The following is a 26,202-nucleotide window of genomic DNA, read 5'->3' on the forward strand; positions in this document are numbered from 1 at the left end:
AAAGCCTCTATCGTGTGTTTTTCAGTATGTACCACTCCACTCTTCGTAATGCCTCTGGCCCTGAGGGTAAAGAAAACAAACAAACAAACAAGCAAACGAACAAATAAAGAAAGAATCAATATATAAATAAAAACACACAAATAAATAAATGTTTCAACATGGCTGGTTACTCTTCGTGACCAGGCTTTTTTTTTCTCAACTACTGCATTGCCCGAATCCGCAGTGCATGAAGTAGGTTCCTCCAAGTAAGGCCAGTAGTACGGCTGTGGCGAAGGCATGTTCGCGAACAACGTAGACAGGCATATTGAATGAAGTTAGTTGCAAGCTTGGTACGCGTTTCTGTTTTTGTGTGCGGGTTAGCCCACAAAGAAAAAAGGACAGAGGGGGAACAGTGGAGCTCCAACGTTGGCGAAAGCACTAGGCACAGTTGTGACGTGGGATTGTTCAGTATTTTTCAAGGTCAAACTGATGTATTAATTCTGTTCGTAATAAATATTTAGAGGTAAAGTTGCCATACTAGCAGAGGGCTAGTCGCACATTGTGTTAAACGCTTCTATAAAGGTGATTTCCATAGTGAGTCGATCATAGGGAATATCTGAGAATGAGGGCTCTACCTTTTCAAACGTGCCTAGCCATTGGCTAGGAAATGAAAAGCAAACGGCATAAATGACATGGCAATATGACCTTCATTTTTTTTTTACCTTCCGTGCATGATGAATAAAGGCGATTCGTTATTTCACGGGGGACCGTCTCAGTCAGCTTTATGCAGTTCTGTTCGGCAAATGTCATTAGCGCTTATTCATGCATGGTGTCACCGGGAGCCAACCGCAACGTGGCGGTGCAGGACAACTACCATTATAAAAGCTACGCATGGCCAGGTTGATAAGCGAGTAATACAGGTGCAGCGGCTTGTGTGCGGCTTATCTGTGTCAGAATTTGTATCGCCCTCCTACACACGGGCGCTTTGTTGTAGCGGCAACGCCATATGAAAACGACACCGTGCATTACCGGGTGTCTTGTATGTTTATTTCGGTAAATAGTCTCGAACAAAGCAGAGTTCCCAATGGGAAGATGGCGAGTTCATGGTGGCTGCTGCCGTCAGCACCACTAGTTTGAATCTACGAACGTTTTTTGTCAATCACGCAGCCCGCACAAGCCATGCGATCGCCACTACGCCAAAGGCCCCGACCGCTTGTGCCGTCGAAGCAGCGCCAGGGGGACCTTGCGTCGTAGGAGGCACGCTGGTTGTAGTCGGGACAGGCTCGACGGTTGTAGCCGTGACAGGCTCGGTGGTTGTTGCAGTCACAGGCTCCGGAGTTGTGGTTTGTTCGGTGGGTGAGACGGTGGTAGTCGAGGACTCCGTGGTTGAGGGCTCGGTCGGTGTCACCGGCTGCTCCTTGTGATTGTACAGGTGTTGGACAGCAGTGGCCACGTTTTCCAGGTACTGTTTAAACTCTCCCACTTCGCCAGTGGAGCAGGGCTTCAGAGCTTCCCCGAGGCAATCGCTGAGGTTCTTTGCGGCCCTGAATAAAGAACATGTGATTTAGCGTACTCCGTGTGGTTTGCAACTGTCTGCTGAAAAACCACCGGTGCCTTATACAGACCATTAGATAATACCATATGAATAGTAGAAATCAACTCCTTGGTTCACAACAACTAGGTTTATTGAGGTTGTCGTTTAAGGAGCCTGTTAAACTGCTGAAAAAAAAATTGACCAACCTATCTTCCGATTTTAAAAAAGGCCCAAATGGTTTGCGTGTCGTTGCATTCTAACCAAACTCCACTGTGAGTGGTTTTTTTTCTCTTTTTTACTGAGACGCAGTTTTACTCTGAGCGGGAAATCATGAGCTCTTATTTTCGAACGTGAGGAAAATTCGCCCCAAACAAGGTTTACTGGTACTTTCTTTTTGTTTTACCTTGCGGGGGGGGGGGGGGGGAGGTGTTGAGCTTAGACTACCAAGGTGTGATCGCTGGCAACGTACGTTGATTTACATATAGTTTTGAAATATAATATCAGTCTGTCTCTTTTTAGCACTTCCCGTATTTTAGCGCCGAGAGATAATTACCCCAATGATTACAAGACAGCGCAGAATTATAAGATGTCTACATTCTAGCCAAGCAAGTTGCCGCACAAGCAGGCGATGCGTTGCCTATTGCATTATGTGTATTAGAGCCGTTCTTGTGGTAGCCTTGTAAGGCTCAAATTAATTTGATGACTTTGTGACATATAATTACATTTGTGATGCATAACAGATAGGGGAAGGTTGGTGATTTTTTATATGGACCTTCAATAAACTATATTGCAATGCCTGTCACAGCTTCTCGCGAAAGAGATAAAATTTGCGCAATCCAGTTTGCCTTGACTGCAGCCCTCCCTTGAACTAACGCCGCCTTAAGCGAGGGATAGCCATGACATGACGCGCCTAGGAATGCATACTACAAGGAACCAGAACGAAGCCCGGAAATTACGTTGTAGAATTAAAATTTTGTTGGCAGTCTCTGACTGTATCGGTTTACGTTTGTCTCTTGTTTTGAAGCTGCAAATATGCGTCATGGATTACCATCTAGCCCAGTTACATACTTTGGCAACCTTACACTCGTATACATATAAGGCACGATATCATTAGGGACGTTAAGCAGGGGAAGTTATAGATGGCAGGCATCTCGACCACAGGTGTCTGCATAAGGATGTGATCATGAGCCATAACAATGTCGCTTAAAGATAGCAGTCTTACAAAAAAAACAGTGAACAAATAAGCAATGCAAGCAAGTTAAAGAAAATACAGTCGCTGAGGAAGGCCGGAAGGAGGCGCAAAAAAAAAATTCCAGTCAAGTCTTTTCTTAGGGCTAAGAGTAGAGCCATGTAGTTTCGACACACGTATTACGAGCCAGGAGGTCAATGCCTAAATTTCTTGCCCATTCTGACACCTACTACGAGTTTGCACCTCCCCAATGAGTTCTGTGAAGGAAGGATACGCACATTCTCAGTTTACCTTATACTGCGTAAACTCAAGACCTCCCTCCCCCCCCCCCCCTTGAGCATATGTTTTCCTACTTCTCCGCGAGCCCGAATTTCGTTCAGATATCAGGACGCATTATTAGTAATACGCTGCTTCTCACCAAATCAGTCTCCAATTAGAGTCTCGAGCTTCTCGTCATCTGCCACGAAATAGGGCTGCCGCAGGTAGCAGTACCGTGCCGCTCAGCTCTGCTTTGTCGCCTCTGTACGGCATGCCCCTTTGCGCGCCACCACAGTTCTCCTTTCTGCCTTCCTCATTTGTGCCACAGTGAGAGCTCGGCAGTTGTGTTAGCAAGTTTCCCTTCATCGACATTTTACGAGACTGCCTTACTCTCTCTGCTTTGTTTTTATTTTTGTCTCCACTGAGGCTCGTTTGGTTGATCTCCTTGTCGTTCCTGTCATCGCTTTCTTTCTCTCTCTCCACTGACTCTGACAGAGCACCAAGCACGAGCACACCAGTGTTGGATCGACGATCCACACTATTACAGTTAAGCTCGGTGCGCAATCGTTTGCGGAAACGGGTACCGGGTAGACTGTTTTACAAAATGAGCGGCGCAACTGCCATTGACTGGAAGATGCTATCAATAAACAAATTAAAAGATCATAGGATTCTTTCCATCTGTATTTGGTCACACTAAGGTGCTTTGTCGGGAAGCCTTTTTAGTGAAGTCTCCCGGATATTCCTGAGCGTTGATGCTGTCTTGCCGAATTGGCGTGCGCCCCGCGTTCATGTAGCACGTGCGTGCGAGACAGCGTTTGCACGACAGCGTGTTCCCGCGTGCCAGTTTACAGTATGCTAATCACGAGGAAGTAAAACGGGCAAAAGGATAGTCAAGCTACCCCTGTCTTTCGTGTCGCACTTCTCTCGGCTTACGTCTGTCTGCCCAGGCCCTTTACTTCAGCTAACATCACCGTTCCTTTCAGGGCGCTACTGCATCGACATCTTAATGTGTCTTTTGCGCTAACTGGTATTTGCAGCCTTCCGGCACTAAATAGTCGCCGGGAGGCTTGCGTTGTGAGCGGTGTAGCGCGTAAACACAGGCATTGCGTCGCAATATAGCTGTCGCGGGTGCGGTGCAAAAAAAGATCAACGTTGCATGGAATTACACGTTTCAGGGATCAAGATGAAGGTAACTGTGTGCATCGCGTTTAGTTTTCCAGCGTTGAGGTAACTTGTTCACATAACCTTCGAGACACGTAGATTCAAACATGCGCGTTCAGTCTGCGTAGCTTTTGTTTTTCTGTTCCCAAATTGACCTGAGGTCGAACGAAAACGTGTGTTGACAGAAAATAACTTCTGACTCCCGTTTCGCGACTCACAAAACGTTTGAGTCTTACAACTAATGAATCAGACAGCTTTCTTTTTTTTAAAATTCTATTGCTGCTTCACAATAAGAATTATATTTACGGGGTGTTTAATCCCATCCTATATTTCTATTTCTCAACACAGAATGTTTATTTTTTACTTACAGCTCGTTTTGCTTTGCGTTCTCCAAAGAAAACTCCTGGGCGATCTTGACGGCGCATTCTGCCATGGTCTCATTGTGAATGCATGTGCTCAGTTTGTTCACACCTGTTTGGTTGTAAGAAAAGAACAATAAAATTTGGTTTTTAGAGTAGCCCTGAAAAAAAAATTACGCGACAGATGAAACGGGTACAAAGGCAACACGCTGATAGCGAGTGGTTTATTCCATCACCTGTCCCAGGAGTCCAAAAAATATGGACTAGTTCACCTGTTCTAGCAGCACATGTGTTTTTATATGAAGTTTCTTTAGGAGTATTACAGAACATAATTGTGAATCGAACGAGCTTGCCGCCACCACCATGTGCAAATATCGAGATGTTCATATCACCATCATCCACATCATTATTATCATCATTTCACATACTTTATAAGTTACTGCACCTCCTAAACATACATTGTTGGTAGATTGGTTTCCTCTTCATTTCATTCTCCAAAACCTATATTTATTTTGTTAACTCGAGTCTAGCCCATATGTATTACTTTCACTGCATTGGAAATAGCATTTGCTCATCGTCGGGGCGCTTGCTTAGTGAGAGCACGAGGCAATCTTGTTTTATGCTTGAAAATTCTTCTTGCCTGACCCGCTTTTTTTACGTTGAAATAATGAGTGTGCCATTCTTGGTCCGAATATTTCGTGCACCCGAACTCGTGTTCGTCGTTGGCTGACAATCAAAGCAGTGAGCCGCATTTTATTGTGGATCAAACAATTCTGGGCTATTTTCATATCTATAATTTGAAATTTGAAAAATTACTCGATATATAAACACCGACCGATGAGCGAGTCACAGACCACGGTTCGTGAATGCAACGTTTCATAGAAGCCACTCTTGAAGGTACTTCATAGAAGTTAATCTTGAATATTGTAAATCCGACATCATATTGTGATAACGTAAACTTTCTCCGGCATTATATTTCTTATCTTCTTAGTTTCATTTTGATGTAATCTCCATTAATATCTTATAGGCTTCTGTGAACCCTTGTGATGGGGTCTGCGGGCTCATCAAGCTGCCGAGTGGCAACTTTTATCCGCCACTCGTCTGCCTGTTTATTACCATACCCAAAAACAGATAGGTAGATAGATAAGATAGATAAATTCAATACCCATTTATTGATTGATTGATTTGCTGAATGATTAATGTTTGATTTCACCCCTGCGACAACAAGATGGAGGAAATACTAATAAAACGGTAGACTCCGAAGACAAATCTTTTGATGCACCAGCATATCTCTAACCGAATTTCGCAAATATGCTTGTGAATTTTTGTAATGAAGTGCTTTCCGGGAAGCCTCGTCGATTGTTTATTATTTTATTTTATTTATTTATTTGCAAAATACTGCAGACCGGATCGGTCCAAGCAGGAGAGGGCACATACATTTGTTAGTAAGCACTATGCCTTAGGATCAGCAACAATGGGGAAGTTATGATTTACATCCAGAAAATATAATAACAAAACTAAACAGGGTTACAAAGCAGCGTTTTGTTTTCCGAAACATCGCAGCGACGTTCTAATTTTCTCTTAGACATGAGCGTATTTTCAAGATCGTCGTAAGTTTCGCGCGTTCTTTCCCGCAAAGTATGAGTTCAAGAGAGGCCGCTCTAACAAACTGAGAACTACGTGAGCTAGCGTTCCAACTTTTCCCCTAACGGAAGGTAGCGCAAAAGCAAAGCTAATAATAATAATAATATTTGGGGTTTTACGTGCCGAAACCACTTTCTGATTATGAGGCTCGCCGTAGTGGAGGACTCCGGAAATTTTGACCAGCTGGGGTTCTTTAACGTGCACCTAAATCTAAGCACACGGGTGTTTTCGCATTTCGCCCCCATCGAAATGCGGCCGCCGTGACCGGGATTCGATCCCGCGACCTCGTGCTCAGCAGCCCAACACCATAGCCACTGAGCAACCACGGCGGTTCAAAGCTAATAAAGTGTTGCTAGAGTTCAGGCTTTTATGTATGCTACAATGTTTGTAATTTTTGTTATTTTGTGCGTGCGTGAGGTTTTCTGTATCAAGTATGGCTGCGCAAGAATGACTCAGCTGTCACCTCAGAGAACATCAGCTCTCTTGCCGAGGCATGATACACGTAAATGTAATTAAAATACGGATCAGTTGAAAGCAGGACCAATTCTGATCACTGTATTCTTGTGCAACAGCAAGAACCGATTTGATTGAATTTTTTTTGCAAATAAAAGAGAAAGCCAGATTCTACACTGCCTGTACTAAGCAGAAATTTCATTCATAACATAACGTGCTAAAAATGCTGAAATTGGGCAACGTACAAGTAACTGAAGCACTAAGCTACCAAAATCTAAGTAGATACCGAAAGAAATAATCACAATTCTGTAAAGAGCTTCAATTAAGGCATCTGAAGCGGTAAATAATTCATATGAGTTTTCAACTTGCGTAAAATTGTAATATTGTTTATTAACTTTTTTGTATGCGTCCTACTCACTAATCACTGGCGTGTTAGAGAGAGGTCTATAAAACATCCGTATTGCGTGATTCGATGTCTCAATAGGTTGCAGTTTAGAGAATTGTTTTTTCGCTTTATATCGCTGAATGCCCGAGTTGTAAACACAATGCTACAGCTTTTCGAAATTTCTTAGGGCTTACTTTGGGGCTAGCTGGAATGACAAAAAGGGGAGACAGCGCGGCCGCATTTAAGACACGCACGCAAGCCTAACGCGAGCGCAGACGACGATTGTCTGTGCTTATGTCGACGTTTCAACGCGAAAGCGTTAAGGAGCCCGCGCCGCGGAGAATGTTACGTCAAACGTCATTTGAAAAGGAAGATTTTCGAACCACATATTCCCAGGTCTACCGTATGATGCAAGAACTAGACTGATATAATTAAATTTCTCAAGCTAAAATGCATAGAAAAGTCGTAAACTATGACTTGCACACAAGCTACAGACATGATAGTTCTCGGATTGTAATTTTACTATACGAGAAAACATCTTTCTGCTACGCGAAAACTCAAAGAAACCCCTTCACACACACACACAAACCGGGCGCGCTGTTCACAGACCGGCCGCGGCGCCCGCCATTTTGCGTGCGTCGGCGCTTTGGGTGTCTTGGAGGCCACGGACCGGCGCGTCCGGTTTCTTCTATTAATTCCTGTTGGCGCTCACCTTCGCAACATCGCGGCCCGCGGACGAGGCCGTGGTTAAACCACAAAGCTCTCCTTTGTGCATAGCGTTCGGGGAAAGCGTTTTGAGGTAAACATTACGCTTACATATGCTCCAGTTTCTGGGAAGCGTGAGAACCAGTAAGGGATCTTTGAATGCTCTCACGTTCCACTCTTAAAGGCGAAACTTAAGCGTCCTCCAAATTTGTGTGTGTTTTTTAACTTCTGCAGCGCTGTTTCGTAATTAGATAAAAATGGGCTATTTCGAAGAAATATAAATGTATATCCTAAATTAGAGACCTAGGCCCGTATTACTAATAATGTTTTCTGCCAGAATTCTTTGTGAGAAAAATGCCAGCTAATCCTGTTGGCGGTCATATCATTAACGGATCTGGAGGCCAATCGCAAAGCAAACGTTTACAAACAAAACTTCGCGAGTTCGGCCACCGACATCCAACAGACAGAAGTTTCATTTTCAAATGCTGCAAAACATACAAAATTACGTGCCAATGATGAGAAGAAAAACTATTTATCCGTTCACATTTATTTAGGACGAAGCTCGCGAGTTCAACTTCACCCTAAATGCTGCATGTCGAACGTGGTTTCCTCGTTAGCAATGCTCACCTTCACACATTGTCTTATTGAGGAGCAGGAACCGAAGCATGGTGTAGCCTTCCTCCTTTTCATGGAAAAGTGCTTTTTCGGGCTCTTCACAAGCGCCGTAGTAGTCCTCACATACGGACTGCTCGGGGAATTCTGCCGGCCTGCGTGAAAAAAAAATTAGTGAAGGAATAATTGTTGTGCTTTTGAATACGGGACTCTGGCGCGAAAGCACAGTCATGGCTATAACCTCTGTTTAAGAGCTTAATTTGTCGTTAGATGTGCTATACCACGATCACGCCTAAAGCTTCCAACAACGTATTTAAACTCTGGTCGGTAATGAATATTATGTTATTTGTAGTGTGTCCATGAGACTTGTACAACCTGCACTAACTATAAAATTTTGCATGTCTAGTGCGGCGCCTGTTTTTCTCACACAGATACAAAAAAATATCGTGCTCTAATCTGGTTTCCGTTCTGTGATATACATGACATGGCTGTGGTTTTGCCAGGGATGTTTTATGCATTGCTCCCCGAGAAAAATGGGCCGACAGCCGTCCGGTATTAAATGTGACACTTTTGTGCACTTTGTATAAATAGCACCCGTAAGATAAAAAGTATATATATACGAAAGGGGATCAGAATTGTAATGTTAACTGATTTTGTTGATGCGGTACACGCAAAAAACTGCGCTTCAAATAGTTAAAATATTTCTATTACAGAAGTAAGCTCATTTGCTTCAAATGCAGATTGTGTAAGAGAGAGAAAGAGCGACACATAAGAAAGGGGAAAGGCATGGAGGTTAACCACGTGGGAAGATCCGGTTTGCCACCCTATGCTGAGGAGAGAAGGCATGCAGGAGAGGTAAATTGGTAACAAAGTAGAGACAAAGAAAGAAGGAAGCATAGACATAGACTGAGGAAGCATTTTTATCAATCAAAGTCGGTCACTGTCACCGCCTATCATCACCACACAGCACAGTAGCAGTTGCAGCAGTATAAGCACTGTTCAGGCTACAGCCGCTTGTCCAATCCTGTCGCCCTTAAAAACACATCGTGTAAAACGTAGGTAGGCTTTATAGAAACTTGCCAGGTAGAAAACTATACTATCCCGAACCAGGAAAGGAACCAGGAACATATCTATCTACGACCACACCAACAATCCCTCATATGACCGCTTGGCTTTCAACTATGTTATTTAACAAAATTCTCATGATAAATAGTTTACCGTATAGATAATTTCTGAGGTGAGTTATATGTGTTGTTATGCGTTATTATGTGTGCTTTCATAATATACCAGCCGAAATAACTTCAATAAAACGTTCTGAATTAAAAAAACATTGGCATTCTACCAGCTGCAGAAAAAAGAATATTGATTTATAGTCTCAAAGAATAATGCAGTTGCTCAAAATCGGGAACTTAGAATCTGAACTACACTGCAAATCATAAATGACGCACCAAGACAAGACATCACAGTTCGCGTCTGCTCCAATTACAGCATCTGACGCGAATATATATGCTTAAAGCTTACAACTTGTCGTTACTGTATCTGTTTTCACTTTTTGCTTTATTTCTACTCGCAAAGAAGTTGTCAAGAGTGCATCAATTTTATCCTCATTAGATGTATCAATGCGTATATTTTACAGAATTTGGACTTTTTATTGCCGGGGAAAATGCTTGTAAAGGACATTTAGCTTTAGTGCGACTTCTTATGTGTTGTTTTTCTTTTTTTCATTTCATTGACGTTTAATATTTTCACATCTCTAAGCGAAAACTAACTGGCGCCAATTATAGACGCCAAGATCTCCTAAGCATCAGTTATTAATAAAAATCTCACAGAAACTTCTCTATTCCATCTATTCCAATAAACCATCTATTCCAATATTCCATCTATTCCAATAAATAACCATCTATTCGATTCCCCTTTTCATCCATCATAATAACGGAACATGGTGTTTCTCGTGCCATTGACAGGCTTCCTCATAAAACCAGCCCAGGTCCTGACGGTGTAAGTGCTAAACTTCTAAAATTAACCTGGCACTACTCTTCAGTTTTATTATCTCTAATATTTCAGCAATCACTCGATACAGGGTGCCTACCGGAAGATTGGAAATCGGCGTTAGTGATACCGGTATTTAAATCTGGTGATACAGCAGACCCTGATAATTACAGACCTATATCACTGACATCTATCTGCTGCAAACTACTGGAACACATCCTATACTCTCACATTATAGCCTATCTTAACGATAATAACCTGCTCCTCAATAACCAACATGGCTTTCGCCAAATCGCTCATGTCAGACGCAACTTTATGAACTCGTAACAGATATTCACACTTCTTTGCACAGATTCATTAGTACAGACGCCATTTTTATTGACTTTTCTAAACCTTCGACCGAGTACCTCATAAACGACTAAAACTGAAAGTTAGAAACCTACAGCTTGACCATAACACGACGCGATGGATTGAGGAGTTCCTAACGAACCGATTTCAAGTAATCAGTCTCAACAACTGCTTTTCTAACCGCACTCACGTCACTTCGGGAGTTCCTCAAGGATCCGTCCTTGGGCCACTGCTATTTTTAATATACATAAATGACATCGCAACTAATATTACCTCACAAATACGTCTCTTCGCAGATGACTGCGTCTTGTATAATGAAATAAGCTGCCCTGCCGACATTTCTGTGTTGCAGTCTGATTTAACAAAACTAACTGACTGGTGTGACACATGGCAGATGGAAATTAACATAGCCAAAACTAAACACGTAAAATTTGCTTCGATAACTCGACCTACCTCTGAGCAATATACAATACGCGGTATTACTGTTGACTCAGTATCTTCAATCAAGTACTTGGGTGTCCTGTTTACCTCCAATTTAAGCTGGAATGCTCACATTGAACACATCACCTCAAAAGCATGCAAAAAACTTGGTTACCTGAAACGTCACTTAAACCTTGCTAATACAGATACCAGACTTCGCGCATACAGTTCTCTTATCAGGCCTTCTTTAGAATATGCGTCAATAATTTGGCACCCCCATCACTCTAATCTCACGAACCTACTTGAATCAGTTCAAAATAAAGCTGCGCGGTTCATCTAAACTTCATACTCTCGCTATCAAAGTGTGACCGCCTTAAATAAATCACTTAATCTCCCTTCACTTGACATGCGCAGGAAATTATCACGGTTGACCTTCTTCCATAGCCTTTACCACAGCAACATTGCATTCGCTCGAGCCCATATTCTTCCCGCTCCCCATATCTCTACCCGCACAGACCATGTTCATAAAGTAAAACCTATATTTGCCAGGACTAACGCTTATCAAAATTCGCCTCTAGTTTTATCTATTGCCGAATGGAACTCGCTACCTGCAAACATTGTCTCGCTTACGGAATCATCATCATTTCATACAGCACTGCTAACCTTTTTAGAGTGTGTCAACCTGTCAGATCCCACGTTTTCTTGAATATTTATATAAACAGTGTTTTCAAATGCTTGGCATTGTGTAAAATTCATTCCGTTTCATCAGATATGTGTCCGTGTAGGCTGTTTACCTAAGTGTTTATCCTTAACCTCGTGTTCTGATGGGTACTGATTGTTTGCATCACATTTTATGTTCTTATGCGCGTTTCACGCTACTAAACATTGTATAAATTCCGTTACGCCTTTCTTTCTTTCTTTTTTTGTTTGCTTCTGCTAGATGTTTTTCATGGTTCCTAATGCCTTCATATATTTACCTTGTACAGATTTCAATCATACTTGAACTTTTTCGTCTCCCCCTATGTAATGCCCTAACGGGCCCTTAGGGTACTTAAATAAATAAATAAATAAATAGTAGATGTCCAAGTATACTTAAGTATTGTGCCACTTGCTCACCTCCACGCCGCCCTTTGTCATTATCAATGTTACGGAACTTGTTCTTACCAGTACGTAGCCTTAGGGACCCCCATCGGTCGTTCGCGTATCACGTTCAATAGTGAACATGATAATGCAAGTTTATTTAAGATAGAATTCATTACGGCACTCGAACCCACAACCATTGGTGCTCATTAGGATTAGCGACTGTTAATTAAGCACTCGAACCCTCGACCTTTACTGGGATTTGAACACACGACCTTTGGCCTTAATTAAGGTGAATAAAGGGTTAATTAGGCGAAACTGTTGCAAACCCACAACTAGATTTTCTTAGAGGGTATGCAACGCTGTATTGATGATTTGTATGCTTGTATGGAGCTTGTTCTTTATTAAACGTATGCTCTTCTTTGCGTTGTATCGATGATTTCAATGAATGTAAGCATTGTTAGCTTCAGTTTTCTGAGCGCTTGTAGCCTCTGATTTACGTGGGCATGAGCCATTGCATTTTTGCATGCTAACGGGGGTACGAGCTATTGCTGATGATGAGAGATGCTTGTTTTGAGCTTATTCTTTCTTGAAACTTAGGCTGTTTCTTACGTTGTATGCGTAATTCCAATGAAAGTACGCACTGTTCGCTTCACTTTGAGAGCTTGTAGCGTCTGCTTTTGGTGGGTATGAGCCATTGCTTGCTTACGGGGGTATGAGCCATTGCTTAAGGGAGTATGAACCATTCATTGTCTTAGGTGTCAGACAAATTTCTGGTTGGGTAGGCATAGAAATGCTTACGCTTTTGAAAGGGTATTTTCCACCACGAAATTCTATGATATCGCAAATAAAAAAATGGGCGACTTCAATTGAAATTATACTTTCTTGAATCGGTATATTTTATCATACATTCCTTAATATACGACGCACCTACGGAAATTTGGAGAAGTGGTGGCCAAGTAATACAATTTGTTTTCATGTATTTGCTTTAGCTTGAGGGCTCCTACCTAAATTCACCGAAACAGAGAAATCGTTCTTCTTGGCCACCACTATACCAAATTTGACTAGGTTTGTTGCATTTAACAGGAAAACTTGAAATACAGCCACTGTAGAATATGAATTGTTTATTTATTCCGTCAGTTTTCTTTTCATCGGTAAAAAGTACAAAATTTCAAAAGTGAAACTATGGAATTTAAACTCCACAATTCAATATGATATTACAAGGGGTGGCGGCTGTCGTGCCTCATTTTATCCTAGGTATCTCTGGTGCACAGAAATTAAAGGGGCAACATAGGGACACGTACCAGGTGAGTCCTCTCTCCTGGCTACACCCCTGGCAGGGCCGTGGCTTCACCGGGTACGCTTACCATCATAACTAGCACTACCGTGAACAGCAAATTTGACTCTGTCTTCCTTCATGGTGGCTTCGCAGTTTCGTTCACGCACTCAACAAATGAGCAAAGGACTTTGCAAACAATATTCCAGTGGACATCCTTTCCTTTTTTGCTTTTTTTTTCACTTACGTGCGGCACACGTCGCTTGGGTAAGGCGTTGACCCATGCGGCAGCAAAACATCGACTCCATGAACTTTCGCCTCAGCCCAGTAGCAGGTGGTGGCCTTGATCACGTTGCACTTGTCCTCCACTTCGTCAACGCAGATCGCTGTAAAGTGTGGAAAGAACACGAAACACAACATTTGCCTTCCTGACACTGGTGTTGAACACAGTCTAGCGTTTGAAAAGATGTTAGAATGGGATAATCTGTGGCTGATCTACGGCACATGTTGGGTTCACTGACTTCGTATCCGACGGCCAAAAATTTTCAGGATCGGTAGCACTTGATTTAACTTTACACCCTTGCTGCGCGTCAGCAAAGCAACAACTTGTTTTGCTTGCTGTGAACATTTTCTTTTGTCAGTTGAGTTAGTCCAATGAATGAAAGAATATTCTAAGCAAGAGTAAGCAGTCACAGGAAGATGGAGATCTGAATTGTTCAAGATTGCGTTAACAAGGCGTGGCTCAGCTGGAAGCGGATAGCTTACAGATTTAGTCCTCTGCGAAAACTTTCTTGATTTTTGTTTTGGCGACAGCTTTGCTAACCACACAGTCAACATGCAGGTTTTTCATACCATATTGATGATGTCAGCATTATGAAGGCAACCATTGTTCATTTCGAGTGTTAACCCTGGTGGAAGATGGTAGGTTTTCTAACCGGGCTTGGATGTCTCAGAAGTCGTAGGGAAAAAAATTGTTGGTTTTCTTGATTCTACTTGAAAGCAAGCTTTTTCTTTTGTACCCTGAGAATAAAGCAAGTGCGATTGTGTCTGAAATAGCACTGATTGGCATAGGTGAACGGAAGAAAATTGTAAAGCATTATTTTAGGCCGCTTGCGCAAACATATGTGAAGGATTGACGTTATGCGCGTTAAAAATAACCGCCCACATAGTAGCCGTGAGGTGAGAAAACGCGATGAAACGCCAATATTACGTACATTATCACATGCTAGGAGCTCGAATCACCTTTCAAATCGAAATTTTTAAATTTGGGGCCGACATTATATGAAAAAACGCATTCGGCTGAGCCGAAATGTTCAGTTATTTCTGAGAAATCATAGAGCATCTAGCTTCAGTGCTTAAGCTTTCTCAATAACTGTTGTGTCGTCCAGCCTGAGTTGCAAGTGCAGTGAATCTGCCTCTTGCATATCTCTTTAAAAGACAGGGCCTTCTTTGCTAACTTTACGCAGGTATAACCTTTCAAGAATCTTGGAATCTCTTTATTACTTGCAGAAAGAATGCGGCTCTTTCACCCAGAATTTCGCAACTAGTCCCAAAAGGTATTAAAACGTAGGTCGCCAAAAGACAGATAACGAAAAGTTGTCGCATAGTTGAAAGAATTAACGGTACACGCGTAACTAGCGCCAATATAGTCGAAAATGACCATCAGGGCCTCACTGCTACATTGTTTCACATTATTGATCTAGAGGAACTATGTCCGAGATCGGCTCGCGTGGTCTCTTGGTCAAAAAAGAAAGGTACAAACACGTGTGGATACTAAAGAAGGCAAGGTCGGCGTAATTATGACATGAAATGAAAACAAAACTAGTGAATAATCAACATGAAGAAGGGAGAGAATACGGAGATTTATTCAAAATTTTTTATCATTAAATTATTTGAGCCAAGTCATATGGTACGTCGACTTTGTGTTCAGCGTCGACACTTCGTTGACGCTTCCTTCCTTTTTGCGCGAGGCAAATTTGATTGCGCCGATTATCTTATGATTTGTTATTTTATAGTAGCGTGGGTGACTAGGTTCGTCTAATAAATGGACACCGACCTACATCAGCGCTTGTCACGGCTCGGGTTCTGATTAAGATATGCTACCTTTGTGACAGTGGTGAAGATTGTGGTGTGCCCACGAAGTAGCAAAGCGCAAACAATAAAGCAAATCAGCAGCCTCAATAATTACGCCGTATGGTTTGTTTTATGTTTGACTGAGCGACGGGGCCTGTTTTAGTCAATGTTTGTCCAACGAAAAAATAATCTAAGTAAGAGCAGGCTATACCGAGACAAAGGTAAATGGATGAACGTACATATGTTTTTCGTATAACGCGCACACACATTCCACTGATACAGAAACAAACGAAATATACCGAAAATATAAAGTACGCGTGCGTGGGTCTTGCAGGAGAGCGTTTAGCTCAGTGGTGTTCCCGCTTAGGTTCTTTCAAACTATTTGCAAACAGAGTGTGCTCATCGGGTAACGAATTTGTGGTCCTTTACTCGCAAATCAAGTGAGATGCTACCCTGCCGTGCAGCGCAGAGATCACATAAGCATTTTTGCATGAATTTCATGTTGCTGTACCGTCACCCTGACCACCCAAACAACGGTGCCTGTGTGGCTGCTGAAATAGCTTTTCTTAGACAACCACCATCGTGCTTCATGCCGCTCCTGCAGTTAGCAGGCGCTAAGTTCACGTGTGATGCCTAATTAAAAACACAGAATACTTCATTGCCACTTCGACAGACCCTGTTCTAAACTAAATACTAGCCCCTTACACAAACAATCACAGGGAAGGACATTAGTGTCCAGCCGCGAAGTTACCATAATAAATATGTCCGAAATAGGGACCAACTTTCAGTTCTAGGCACCGTTAGAGAAGAACAAATTATCATTTTAGTACACAAATGTATAAGGTATCAGTAGAAGTTAGTAACGAGCACGTTTTCTTTTCGTGTCGAAGCAACTGCGACATCCTGTCACGTGTGCCAGTTCATTTTTCCCGTTGCCCGCGTTCTCTGAATCATCGCTACTATGCTGTTATCGCTCTTGCGCAACAAGCGCGTGCTTTATCGGAAGCTTGGCGAATTTTGCCGCCGCTCCGATATTGAGCTGCTCTCAATGCGTTATCAAATTGCACGCACGCCAAGAACGATGTAGTACAATTGGAAAATGGTGCTCAGCTGTACCTGTCAACTAGCACGGTCGGATGCTTAGTGCACCTTGATTATTTCGTTTGTGTACCACCTGTCATGCACGGAAGCATGTTTTAATGTACACTTGAGAAATTTTCTTTCTCAAATATATTGCCTTTGCTGTTCTATGCTCTCCTGCAGTACCTCAGCATAGAGCTTCTGTATGTGAAGATGAAAATTCTGGCAGAACGCATCTCACTATAAAGGTAGACGTTATTGCGATTAGCATTGAATAAATGCAGCTGCATACCATACACGCAAGTTGTTCAATTTAGCATTTCTACTATTTTCTGCTACAGACATCTTAACCAGTAAGTACTCTGTACCTCAACACTCCTCGCTTAGCGCATGCTCTTGTCTCTTTCTGTTTACTTCTTTCTCTAGACTAGAACGCTTATGATGCCGACTTTTTCACTTGTCTTCATATGTCATCTTGTTCTTTCATTCGTCTTTACTTTTCTTCTATACTTCCGTCCTATTCTTTATGAAGAGTAGGCCAGCGTCGGACTCCTTCCGGTGCCAGTTGCCAGCCTGCTCTTTGCTTTCCCTTTCGTCTTTTTAAAGTGTATGTGTTTTCAACCTAAATAATTATGATAACGCAATATCAATAGGCGGTATTCTTCAATTTCCTGCTGCCGCCTTCTTTACTTCTTGTCTGTTGTTCCACTTGTTCATCCTGGTACTTACCCAGTGGCACATAATCATTTTGGATGAATTCCCAAGAATGTTCACATAACTAGTTATGGTCAAAAGTGTATATTCGGACGCATATCCATTTGCAAATGCCAAGTTACAAGTATTCAGTGCTGAAGTTGGGAACGCTTGCACATACTTAGTGAAACATGCCCAGTGACACAAGCTTGCACGAAAAAGAGGATAGATGAGGATGGACATACCGAAAAGTAAAAAAAAATATTGTGGGGCTTTACGTGCCAAAACCACGACTTGATTATGAGGCACACCGTAGTGCGGGACTAAGGAATAATTTGGACAACCAGGAATTCTTTAACGTGCATTTAATCTAAGCACACGGGTGTTTTCGCATTTCACCCTCATCGGAATGCGGCCGCCATCGTCGGAATCTACCGAAATTCTCGTGAAGTCCTAAAAGAATTCTAAACATATCAATAAATACATAGCTCGGGCAGCCACGGTGTACTCATTTGTGTGTGCGACTTGTTTTGGCCAGATTTGCATAGTATTGGACCAAGAATCGTTCACGGCAACCAAACGTAGTGACAGACAAACGTTATGCTGCGACTAAATTGGAGCATTTGCTTAGCTAACTTGACTTCATTTAACAGAATGGTCAGTCTATTATTAACAACGAGAGATTCCACCCAAGACACTAACATGTTCTACAGAAAGTTCGTAATGCCTTCATTCAGTAACTAACACGTGTGTGGGTTTTTAGCCCGTGATTGAGCTGTTGTTTTCCTGCAAAAAAACACTACGCAACTAGCCACACACTATGTCACGATTAGATTATTCTTGATTACGGTTACTCGCTGACCCTCTACCAAGGATTATTCTACTACCTTGATTTTCTACCGCGGAAGTCTGAATTAGCTTGTCATGTTATTCTGTATAAATTGGGCACATTTATGGACGCTGTATAGCAATATGTTATGGAAGAAGGAAAATAAATCTAATAACGACACGAGCCAAGAGACTGCACTGGGACGTGCAACCAGGCATGTTATTGGAATTGACCAGAGCTCACTGTTCTTGCCGCAATCAGGCTAACGAAAATGCGAATTTGCTTTATGAAGACACATTCGCGCCATGAATTCTTCCGATCTTTCAGTTCCTATTTACGGCTGTTAGTGCTCGCGTACGTTCCCTATGCAACGACGGCATATACGCGACTAAATTCTCGTCCCTAATTATAACAGACCAAGAACTGTAAGTTTGTTGAAAAACGAAGTATTCTCACGCATGAAATAGGGACCAAGTCAAAGTGAACTTTGAGTGGCCACTCGAGATTACGTGCCCTGGGGCCATACGTCGTAGCGATATGTTCAGTTCCCCCTCCTTCTTATCACCGATGGCGCCCCGCGGCCAATATCGGCGATAACGGCGCTGCTGTGTTCCATCAAATGAAGAACGACTAAAAGAATGCAAAATGAAACTTACTGTGGCAAAATGCGGAACCATGTTTGCACGGACTGTAGCTAGCAATCCTTTTGTTGAAAGGCAGAGCTGTGTGCCACGTCTTCCCACGCGAGCTTCCCTCTTTTTCATGTGATTAGCATTTATAGGGTGTCTCACGCACTTCCCAAGTTGTTTCTGCTTGTCTGCAACTGCTTTCCTGCCAACATAGGTGAATGCGTAGTCGATGGCCTAATGCGTCGAGCATCGGGCTGTTGTGCGGAACAAACCCTTTTCAAAATGAACCGTTGAACCAACGTTCCAACTATCAGTATGCGACAATTCGATTTGTGCCGCTCTTCAATGAAACTCCTTGACGCTACCTTGAGTCACGAGCATGTGCCACTCTTCAATGACGAAATAAGTGTCCTCTAAGATTTATCCCGAGCTGGAGACAATTCCTTCTAGCGTCATGAATGTTTAGACACGTGACAGGTGCGGATTTTGCAGAGGCACCGCTAGGTGGCGGAAGGTGTTCAAAGGAATGTACGACAGAGCAAATCGGCTGCCTACACACCTGATACGCGATGCATTCGGGTTGTGCTAATACGATGTGTCCCCACAACGTTCCTATGCTAATCGGAATAACGTCCACAATCATCGTGAGATTGTTTATGATGGATTTTTTTGCGTATAGACGTTTCGTAATATTTCTTAACTTATTTCTGCGAGGAAAGCCTATCATACGCTGCTTGAGCTCTGTCGGGCCTGTATTCCTTACGCACCAATCGTCTCGCGGCATGTTTCTGATATCCTGTACTAAACATGAGTTCCTGCGAAGAGATTGCGTTGGGTAGGGTGTACGGTACCTCGCCTATTCTTTTGTTTATGTCTTCTGCATCAAAAAAATAAATAAATTATAATGGCACTAAATAGTTAATGCATAAACAAATGATAGTGAATATTATATTTTAGTAATCATAATAAAACCGTAACCACAAGTTCACTCGACATCTAGCGTCTGTCTAAGCCCTGATCCAAATGCTTCATAAACTTGCTGGCCTGTTTACGTTGGGGCAAGGGTTGGCCACTTGCTAACACTTATGGCAGCTCAAAAAAGACAGCCCAGTTATATTTCAGCCCATATATAAGAGTATAAATTCGTAACTTACCGTATTTAATTGAATTCTACCGCGTATCAGAAACACGGGTCTAGCACCATGTCGACTGAAAAGTCCGTTAACAAAATGATCGCCTGTTACTGCATATTGCTCGCTGACCATAGTCTAAGTAATTCTTTTTATCGGGAATGGAAACCTCCCCAATCTGCCTAGTTGTTTCATTAACGTTCTTTTCTAGGGCATATTTTGGGCAGCCCGAAGAACGCAGTAAAGGCTATCAATTTTAGTCCCTACAGGAACACAAAGGAAGAGTTGAGCAATGTATCCTGCGCAGGAAACTATTTGTATTTGCTGCTTCCTGTCGAAACGTGTGCAATAACGTCCCTATGTTCCACAGAATCTGATTCTGAGCAGAGTTTTCTGGAATCACCCATTGTAATCTCGCACGTAACCGCCCCTCGCTTCACGTGGGCGTTTTCATGTTCAGCGGGCAGCACAATTGAGTAGCGGCAAGATGCATTGTCTCCTTTCGCAGAAGAACGTCGCACTGATATGATAAGAGCAAATTTCTCCATGATACCAGGTACGAGTAATAACCCGAACTTATCTTTCCTTTGTGTGCCACGTGCTGCTGATGAACCCCATCGTACTGAACAAAGCAGGGGCGTTTCACCTCTCATGAGCTGCCTCACAGTTATAAAGTCAACCGGTGTTTCGACGGAAAGAGGAGTCGATAACACTAATACGCGGATTGAGTGCTTTTATAACGCTTTCGTTTTCTTTCCGTGAATAGGCGGATTTCCCCAGCGACCATGGCACTGATGAGACAAACGAAAGGGGGTCGGCGGAATAGCCCGGCAGCAGCGGTTGCATACAGAAGGATGTGACATGTGAAACACTTGTTTATCCAGCTCAAACATGAGATATCTACTATGCTGTTTTCTATGTCACAGCCGCTAGATAAAAAAAATCGTGGCCTGTCGCGTGCATCGGAAACGGTATTATCTACAATGCCATCATCAAACGGGGACTGTTGTCCCGCATCGGCATATATAATGCGTCAGCAACACGCTTGGAACGCCGTAGCCCGATGCGTCCCAGCAGCGCCACCTAGCGCTATTCGGCCTAGCTGCGCGGCCGAGAGTGCAACTACGGCTGTCACGTTCACTCCCATTGCAGCGCGCCTAGCGCCACAGGCCACACGTATTTAAAGCGAATGCTTTACTGGCCGCGAACTTGCGATTTCGCTGTGGCGGTGCTCCGAGGAGGCATACGACGTCACAACGCGCGCGTCGCCGTGGAGTTTTCTCTCTCTGCCGCTCCCTAGTCACTACTGCGCATGCGCCACTAGTAGCACCGAGCCACAGGTGTTCCGCCCCTGCGCAGCGCCGCGCCTTTCCGCCGTCGCCGTTTGGTATGACGTCACACCGCGTTCCACGTCGTTGCGCTCACCTCCGCTCGCTTCACCAGCTGTGTCGCATGCCTGATAACATGTCGAATGATTGAAAAGAAGAACTCGCGTGCGCCGCCACCACAGTTTAGGTGGCAGTATGAACGGCGACAATACTTGTAAGCAGGAGGAGACCTGGAATCGACATCGGAACGATGTGAAGAAGAAACGAATCGCCCAGAAAACAGACGAACAGCGCGCCGAACGACTGGCTAAACGCCGCAACATAGCTAGACAACCAGACTAACCTGGACTTTCAATCAAGATTAACGAAGGCTAACCCTCCTATGCCTTAGCTTTCGCTACGCATATCCTGGCATAGCCGAGCTAAGCCATTGCCAATTTTTTTTTTGTGTGTGTGATCCAGCGGCCGTGCTGGTGTACACCGTGTTGCGGTGTTGGGACGCTAACAAACTGGGTCATTCAATTAGCGCAGCAATTTTCGGAATCAGTCATCAATTCTAAACATTCAAAGAGAAGGAACTAAATAATTTCTGCCCACGCAGGCTCTTATAGTTTACCGCGGTTGCATGGAAACACGGTTGAGATTTCTAGTACCTTTAACTGTATTATGTCCACATTTGCTTTGCCAACAAAAATTTTTTGCGAAATCTAAAAAAAGTCTTTAATCCCAGCATAGTTGTCAGGGAAAGTAAGAAATTATTTCAGCTTCCCTTCCAGTGAATTAGGGATGGATAAAATCAAGTGTTAGATGAACTCTGCGCGCGGATTCAACTTTTTTAATTTGCCCTCTTTAATTTTCACCTTTTAGCCTCTACATTTGGCATCAATGATGCTTAGAATGACAAATGAATATTTACGAACAATAAGTGTGCTTGAATTACTGCGTAGCATCTAGTTACAGACAATATCACAAGGACTGATCTTTCATATCCTTCAAGCAGCATCTCTTATACATGGTCAATTCTTATTTACCTTAATCGCTTATACGGGTACATCAACTCAAAATATAGACAACTTTTAAACATCACTACTTTTGACCGGCGTGTATTACGATCACAGGTGGTAGTTTTGCACTAGCGAAAAGATGGTGCGATGTCAGTGAGTAGATATCTGCTAGACTGAATGCCATCCATTCCAGGTCTGCCACACACCTACCCATGCTCATGGTGTTATCTGTACAGCATACAAGTAATGCATACAAGTAAGTACCACGCAGCTTCGTTGCTGTAGCAAAAAAGTGGCCCGAAGGGGTCTTGAAGCAACAGCTTTTGGTTTCTGTTTCTTCTTTTTTTTTGCGTGAGTTTCCTTATTGTTGCCTCAGTAGGACGAACTTCAGTTCTCTCACTCATTTTCAGTCTAGAAGCGTTAGCATAGTTGTGGTTCATTGTCATCGATTTATTCTTCTCTGTGTCAAGAGCTACGAACGTTAGACACATACCGACACAAGCCTAGCAAAATGAGCAATAAATACAATCTGCAGCAGAAGCGTACAAGTTTTAAAAGCAAGTTGTTCCGCACGAAATGCATGGAACAGAATGTATCTGCTATAATAGGAGAGAACGTGCGTAGAAATAAGAAATGCAATGTTTGCGGTGCCCCACGTATAGTTTGAGAGTGGAAACAATGAAATATCCCAAATTTAGGCATGTGAACTTAGGCATCTGTTAGCAGCCCTCAACACCTTGAGCAGGAAAGTAACTTTGCAAACACGATGGCTCGCATACCATGGTCGGTTTTATGAAGTAGTTTGTTATAAGGACGTTAAGTTCCAATTTTGAAACAGTCTTTTTTATTTGAGGATTTTATTGGTATGACGGAATCACTCTTACATCGCAAGTCGCCCGCCGTAGCCGCTTAGCGGCTATAGCATCGCGCTGCTAAGCAAGAGGTTGCGTAATAGAAACCTGGTCGCGGTCACCGCTATTAGATGAGCGCAAAATGAAAAAAAAAGAAAGAAAACACGCCCGTGTGCTGTGCAATGGTTGCACGTGAAAGACCTTCAGGCGGTCAAAATTTTCAATGTTCCCCACTACGGGGCCCGTTGCATTAAAATCGTCGTTCTGGCACATTAGTACCACAGAATGTATATTTTAACTTTAACGTAGCGCGCCATCTGATTACAAAATTACGCAGTGATTTTGCTGATGGAGGTTTTACTCAGCTCCCCAATGTGTTGTACAACGAACGTATATTCAAACGCGAACAATTCCGAAAGGGCTCCAATTCCGGAACTGTTCCAGGCTCGCCGGTATTTGTAATATTTTATATGGAAACGGCCTAACCCCTGATCTTCCTATTGCACGTACTCGTGGCGTGCTGCACACTTTCCCAATGGCAGCTCATAAAAGGCGCGTGTTTGGTAATACCTGCGCAATCTCGTCTGCATAGGGGAAGACATCCTTCTTTTTTATTTTCCAGACAGTGGGTGGTTTCTGTGACTTTCTTTGCGTAGACAAGCCCAGAAAGAAACCCATACGAGTACGGTCTGTCGCGGGAAGATAACACGGCGCTGCCTCGCATGCCGTGATAACAGCCGCACCTGCGGTCTCCGTGCAAATGCACCCAAAACAGCACATACTATGACGGTGAAGATTCGCTGCGCGGTAGGCTTAAGCAAAGTGGTTACTTTATCAACACCGTTTTGTGCTGCCCTGTCTGCTTCCCGAATTTATTATTGAATTTATTGATTGATCTATATTAAAGACCTAGAGATGCTGTGAAGCCATTATGGCAGTGATACAGGAGGGACACGGTATGTGCACAAAGTGTAAAAGCCATTCGCGTATGACTCTAATCCTTCCTTACAGAGTGGAGTAGAACGCGCCTGCTTGAGTTCATGCAGTTGAAGCGACAGTAGGCATCACAATCTCCAAGTCTTTTTTAGAAAAAACCACGACACGCGACTGCAGCGATTCGACAACATGACTTCCGTTCACAGTGAAGTTTTGAAACTCCAATCATTCTCTCCATAGAATAAAACGCCCTAAATAATCAGTGTCCGCAAGCCAGTAGAAAATAACCGGTGGTCACACGATGAGGAGAGCGGCGGCTGATTTTTCATACTAGAAATAGTTCTTTTCATTCAACCTTCATTCGCTTTCTTGGCTAGAACGTGTGACCTAGTGTGCCCCAGTTATGGAACTGGTAAGGCCATTTTCCCTGCCATTTTTTCTTCTGTTTGACTGGGATGAATGAAATTTTCTATATGCTGGCTTAGATGGGATTCATCACAAAAGAAAAACCCTAAATACGCGTTTCGCTGGAACGGTTTCCAACGAATGCCTAGTGTCATCGTGACTGCAGTATAGGCAACTTCCTGTGATTCCGTATATCGCAAAAGCAGCAGCGTAGCATGCAATTCAAGAAGCTTGTAGCTTCAGCACAAGTCCTCCACGGAACCACAGTGTAGAACAGACACCACCTTAAGAAGAAGCTGTAGCCCGGAGCACCTGTTTAAAGACACGGAAACGGACGAATTGTTTGTATCGGCAAACCACTGTACCGATATTAATGAGGTTTCTTCAATTAAAAGAAAAAAAGTTAAACTCCTCTTTCAAGCGGATTTCCATATATTGTGATAAATACTTTGTAGAAATTGAAGAATGTCGCAAGTTTAAAAAGAAACAAGTATAAACTTTACACGTTACTAATCAGTACCAAAGATATATCACAATTTTCTCAATTGAGCCTTAAGAGGCAACTATCACAGCCAAATTGATGTAGTATACAAACCACTGTAAAATATACTACTAATTTGGGAGTGGTACTTTCGCAATGCCCTCGTAAACCATAACGATTCCATGTAACTGTAAACTCATAGTATATCAAATTTGTCCGCTTTAAATGCTCTCACGGATGCATTTTAACTGCTATGCGTGGTTTTGGTTACGAGTTTCAGATTTGCAAACTTTGTGCTTCTAGTTTTCTTAACTTGTAGGTTTTCGGTAATTCTCGGAAAGATCTTCAGGTCTTAAATATACATTGTCCTTGAAATAGTAGCTAGAATTTTACTTTTCCTCCTCAATGCAGCCCATTTCATTTAAATCGGTCCAGTGTTTATCTTATAAAACTGTTCCTCCGATTTAAATGTAATTGAACAGGGCAAACAAAGTTGGGCCCGAGCATATGGTTGAACTTAGGGTCCAGAAAATACAGAAGCCATCATGCAGGAGAGCGTGCAAAATAGTGTGTGCTGATGCTAAAAGGCATTCTGGGCTTATGCTTACATTCATATGCGTGTTAGATAGGCAGTTTCTTTTCTCTAGGCGGTGATGAGTCATCACAGTTTCAACAATGTCTAAAAGACTCACAACGAAGAAGGCTGCCTCAATTTCGTCCGCTTACAGACTTCAATCTGGTTCTGACCATTACCAATTAAGTCACTGGCTCTTCTGCCGAATCGGGTTAAAGACACTGTGCATGGGCTTCAGTGAAATCATAGCGGCACGGGCCACTTCGTATGATTTGTGCGCAAGCCGGGACGTAGCAGACACGCACTTGCATTCAGAAGAGAGGTCATAGGTTCGCGAAACGTGATCTCTAGCGAAATTGAAGAAAAAGGTTTGCTGATCGTGACCATCTGCAGGACGCAGGTGTCGATGCCTCACCTGATTGAAATCCAGCGAGCAGTACTGCAAGCGCTGTAAGCCTCCAGCTAGCCATCATGAACAGGCGTTAGAATGGGGCGTTGCTTGACGAGTGAAGCGTGACGAGAGTGCTGCTACACGGATACCACGTCGAGTATTTCGCACGCACTGGCAGGTATCGATATGGAAGCCACGCTTTAAATGGGTCGTCTTTCTGATAGCGAGGAACGCACCCCGACGAGAGATATGAGCCCGCTTCTTTCAGTTCCTCCGTGCTGGCCAAGGTGGGCTCCTGTATCTGCCACCCAGGCGTGCTATTGATAACGCGTACGGTAGCTTATCGGTTCCTCCCTCGCACAGACTGAAACCTGAGGTAGGCGTAATTAGGCTGGCGAAGAACAAA

The 26,202-nt window shown here is 43.1% G+C and overlaps 1 protein-coding gene across 1 annotated transcript; it reads right to left on the minus strand.

The window, feature by feature from the left end:
• Positions 1-1,004: 1,004 nt before the first annotated feature.
• On the minus strand, positions 1,005-25,982 carry LOC135907504 (uncharacterized). Its single transcript, XM_065439201.2, has 5 exons — positions 25,821-25,982; positions 13,640-13,778; positions 8,295-8,434; positions 4,490-4,592; positions 1,005-1,523 (listed from the first exon to the last, which is right to left on the minus strand). The coding sequence occupies exons 1-5, from the start codon at positions 25,876-25,878 to the stop codon at positions 1,139-1,141; spliced, it is 825 nt and encodes a 274-aa protein (XP_065295273.1). The 5' UTR covers positions 25,879-25,982; the 3' UTR covers positions 1,005-1,138.
• Positions 25,983-26,202: the final 220 nt, after the last annotated feature.

The sequence above is a fragment of the Dermacentor albipictus genome, chromosome 6, assembly GCF_038994185.2.
Source record: "Dermacentor albipictus isolate Rhodes 1998 colony chromosome 6, USDA_Dalb.pri_finalv2, whole genome shotgun sequence".
NCBI classification, from domain to species: Eukaryota; Metazoa; Arthropoda; class Arachnida; order Ixodida; family Ixodidae; genus Dermacentor; species Dermacentor albipictus.

Excerpts from the sequence above, each read along its gene's own strand:
- LOC135907504 (XM_065439201.2), bottom strand. The coding sequence starts at position 25,878 with ATGATGGCTAGCTGGAGGCTTACAGCGCTTGCAGTACTGCTCGCTGGA. Across the intron at positions 8,435-13,639 it reads CCAAGCGACGTGTGCCGCAC|GCCGGCAGAATTCCCCGAGC; the intron begins GTAAGTGAAAAA and ends TTTTTCACGCAG. Across the intron at positions 4,593-8,294 it reads CAATAAGACAATGTGTGAAG|GTGTGAACAAACTGAGCACA; the intron begins GTGAGCATTGCT and ends ACAACCAAACAG.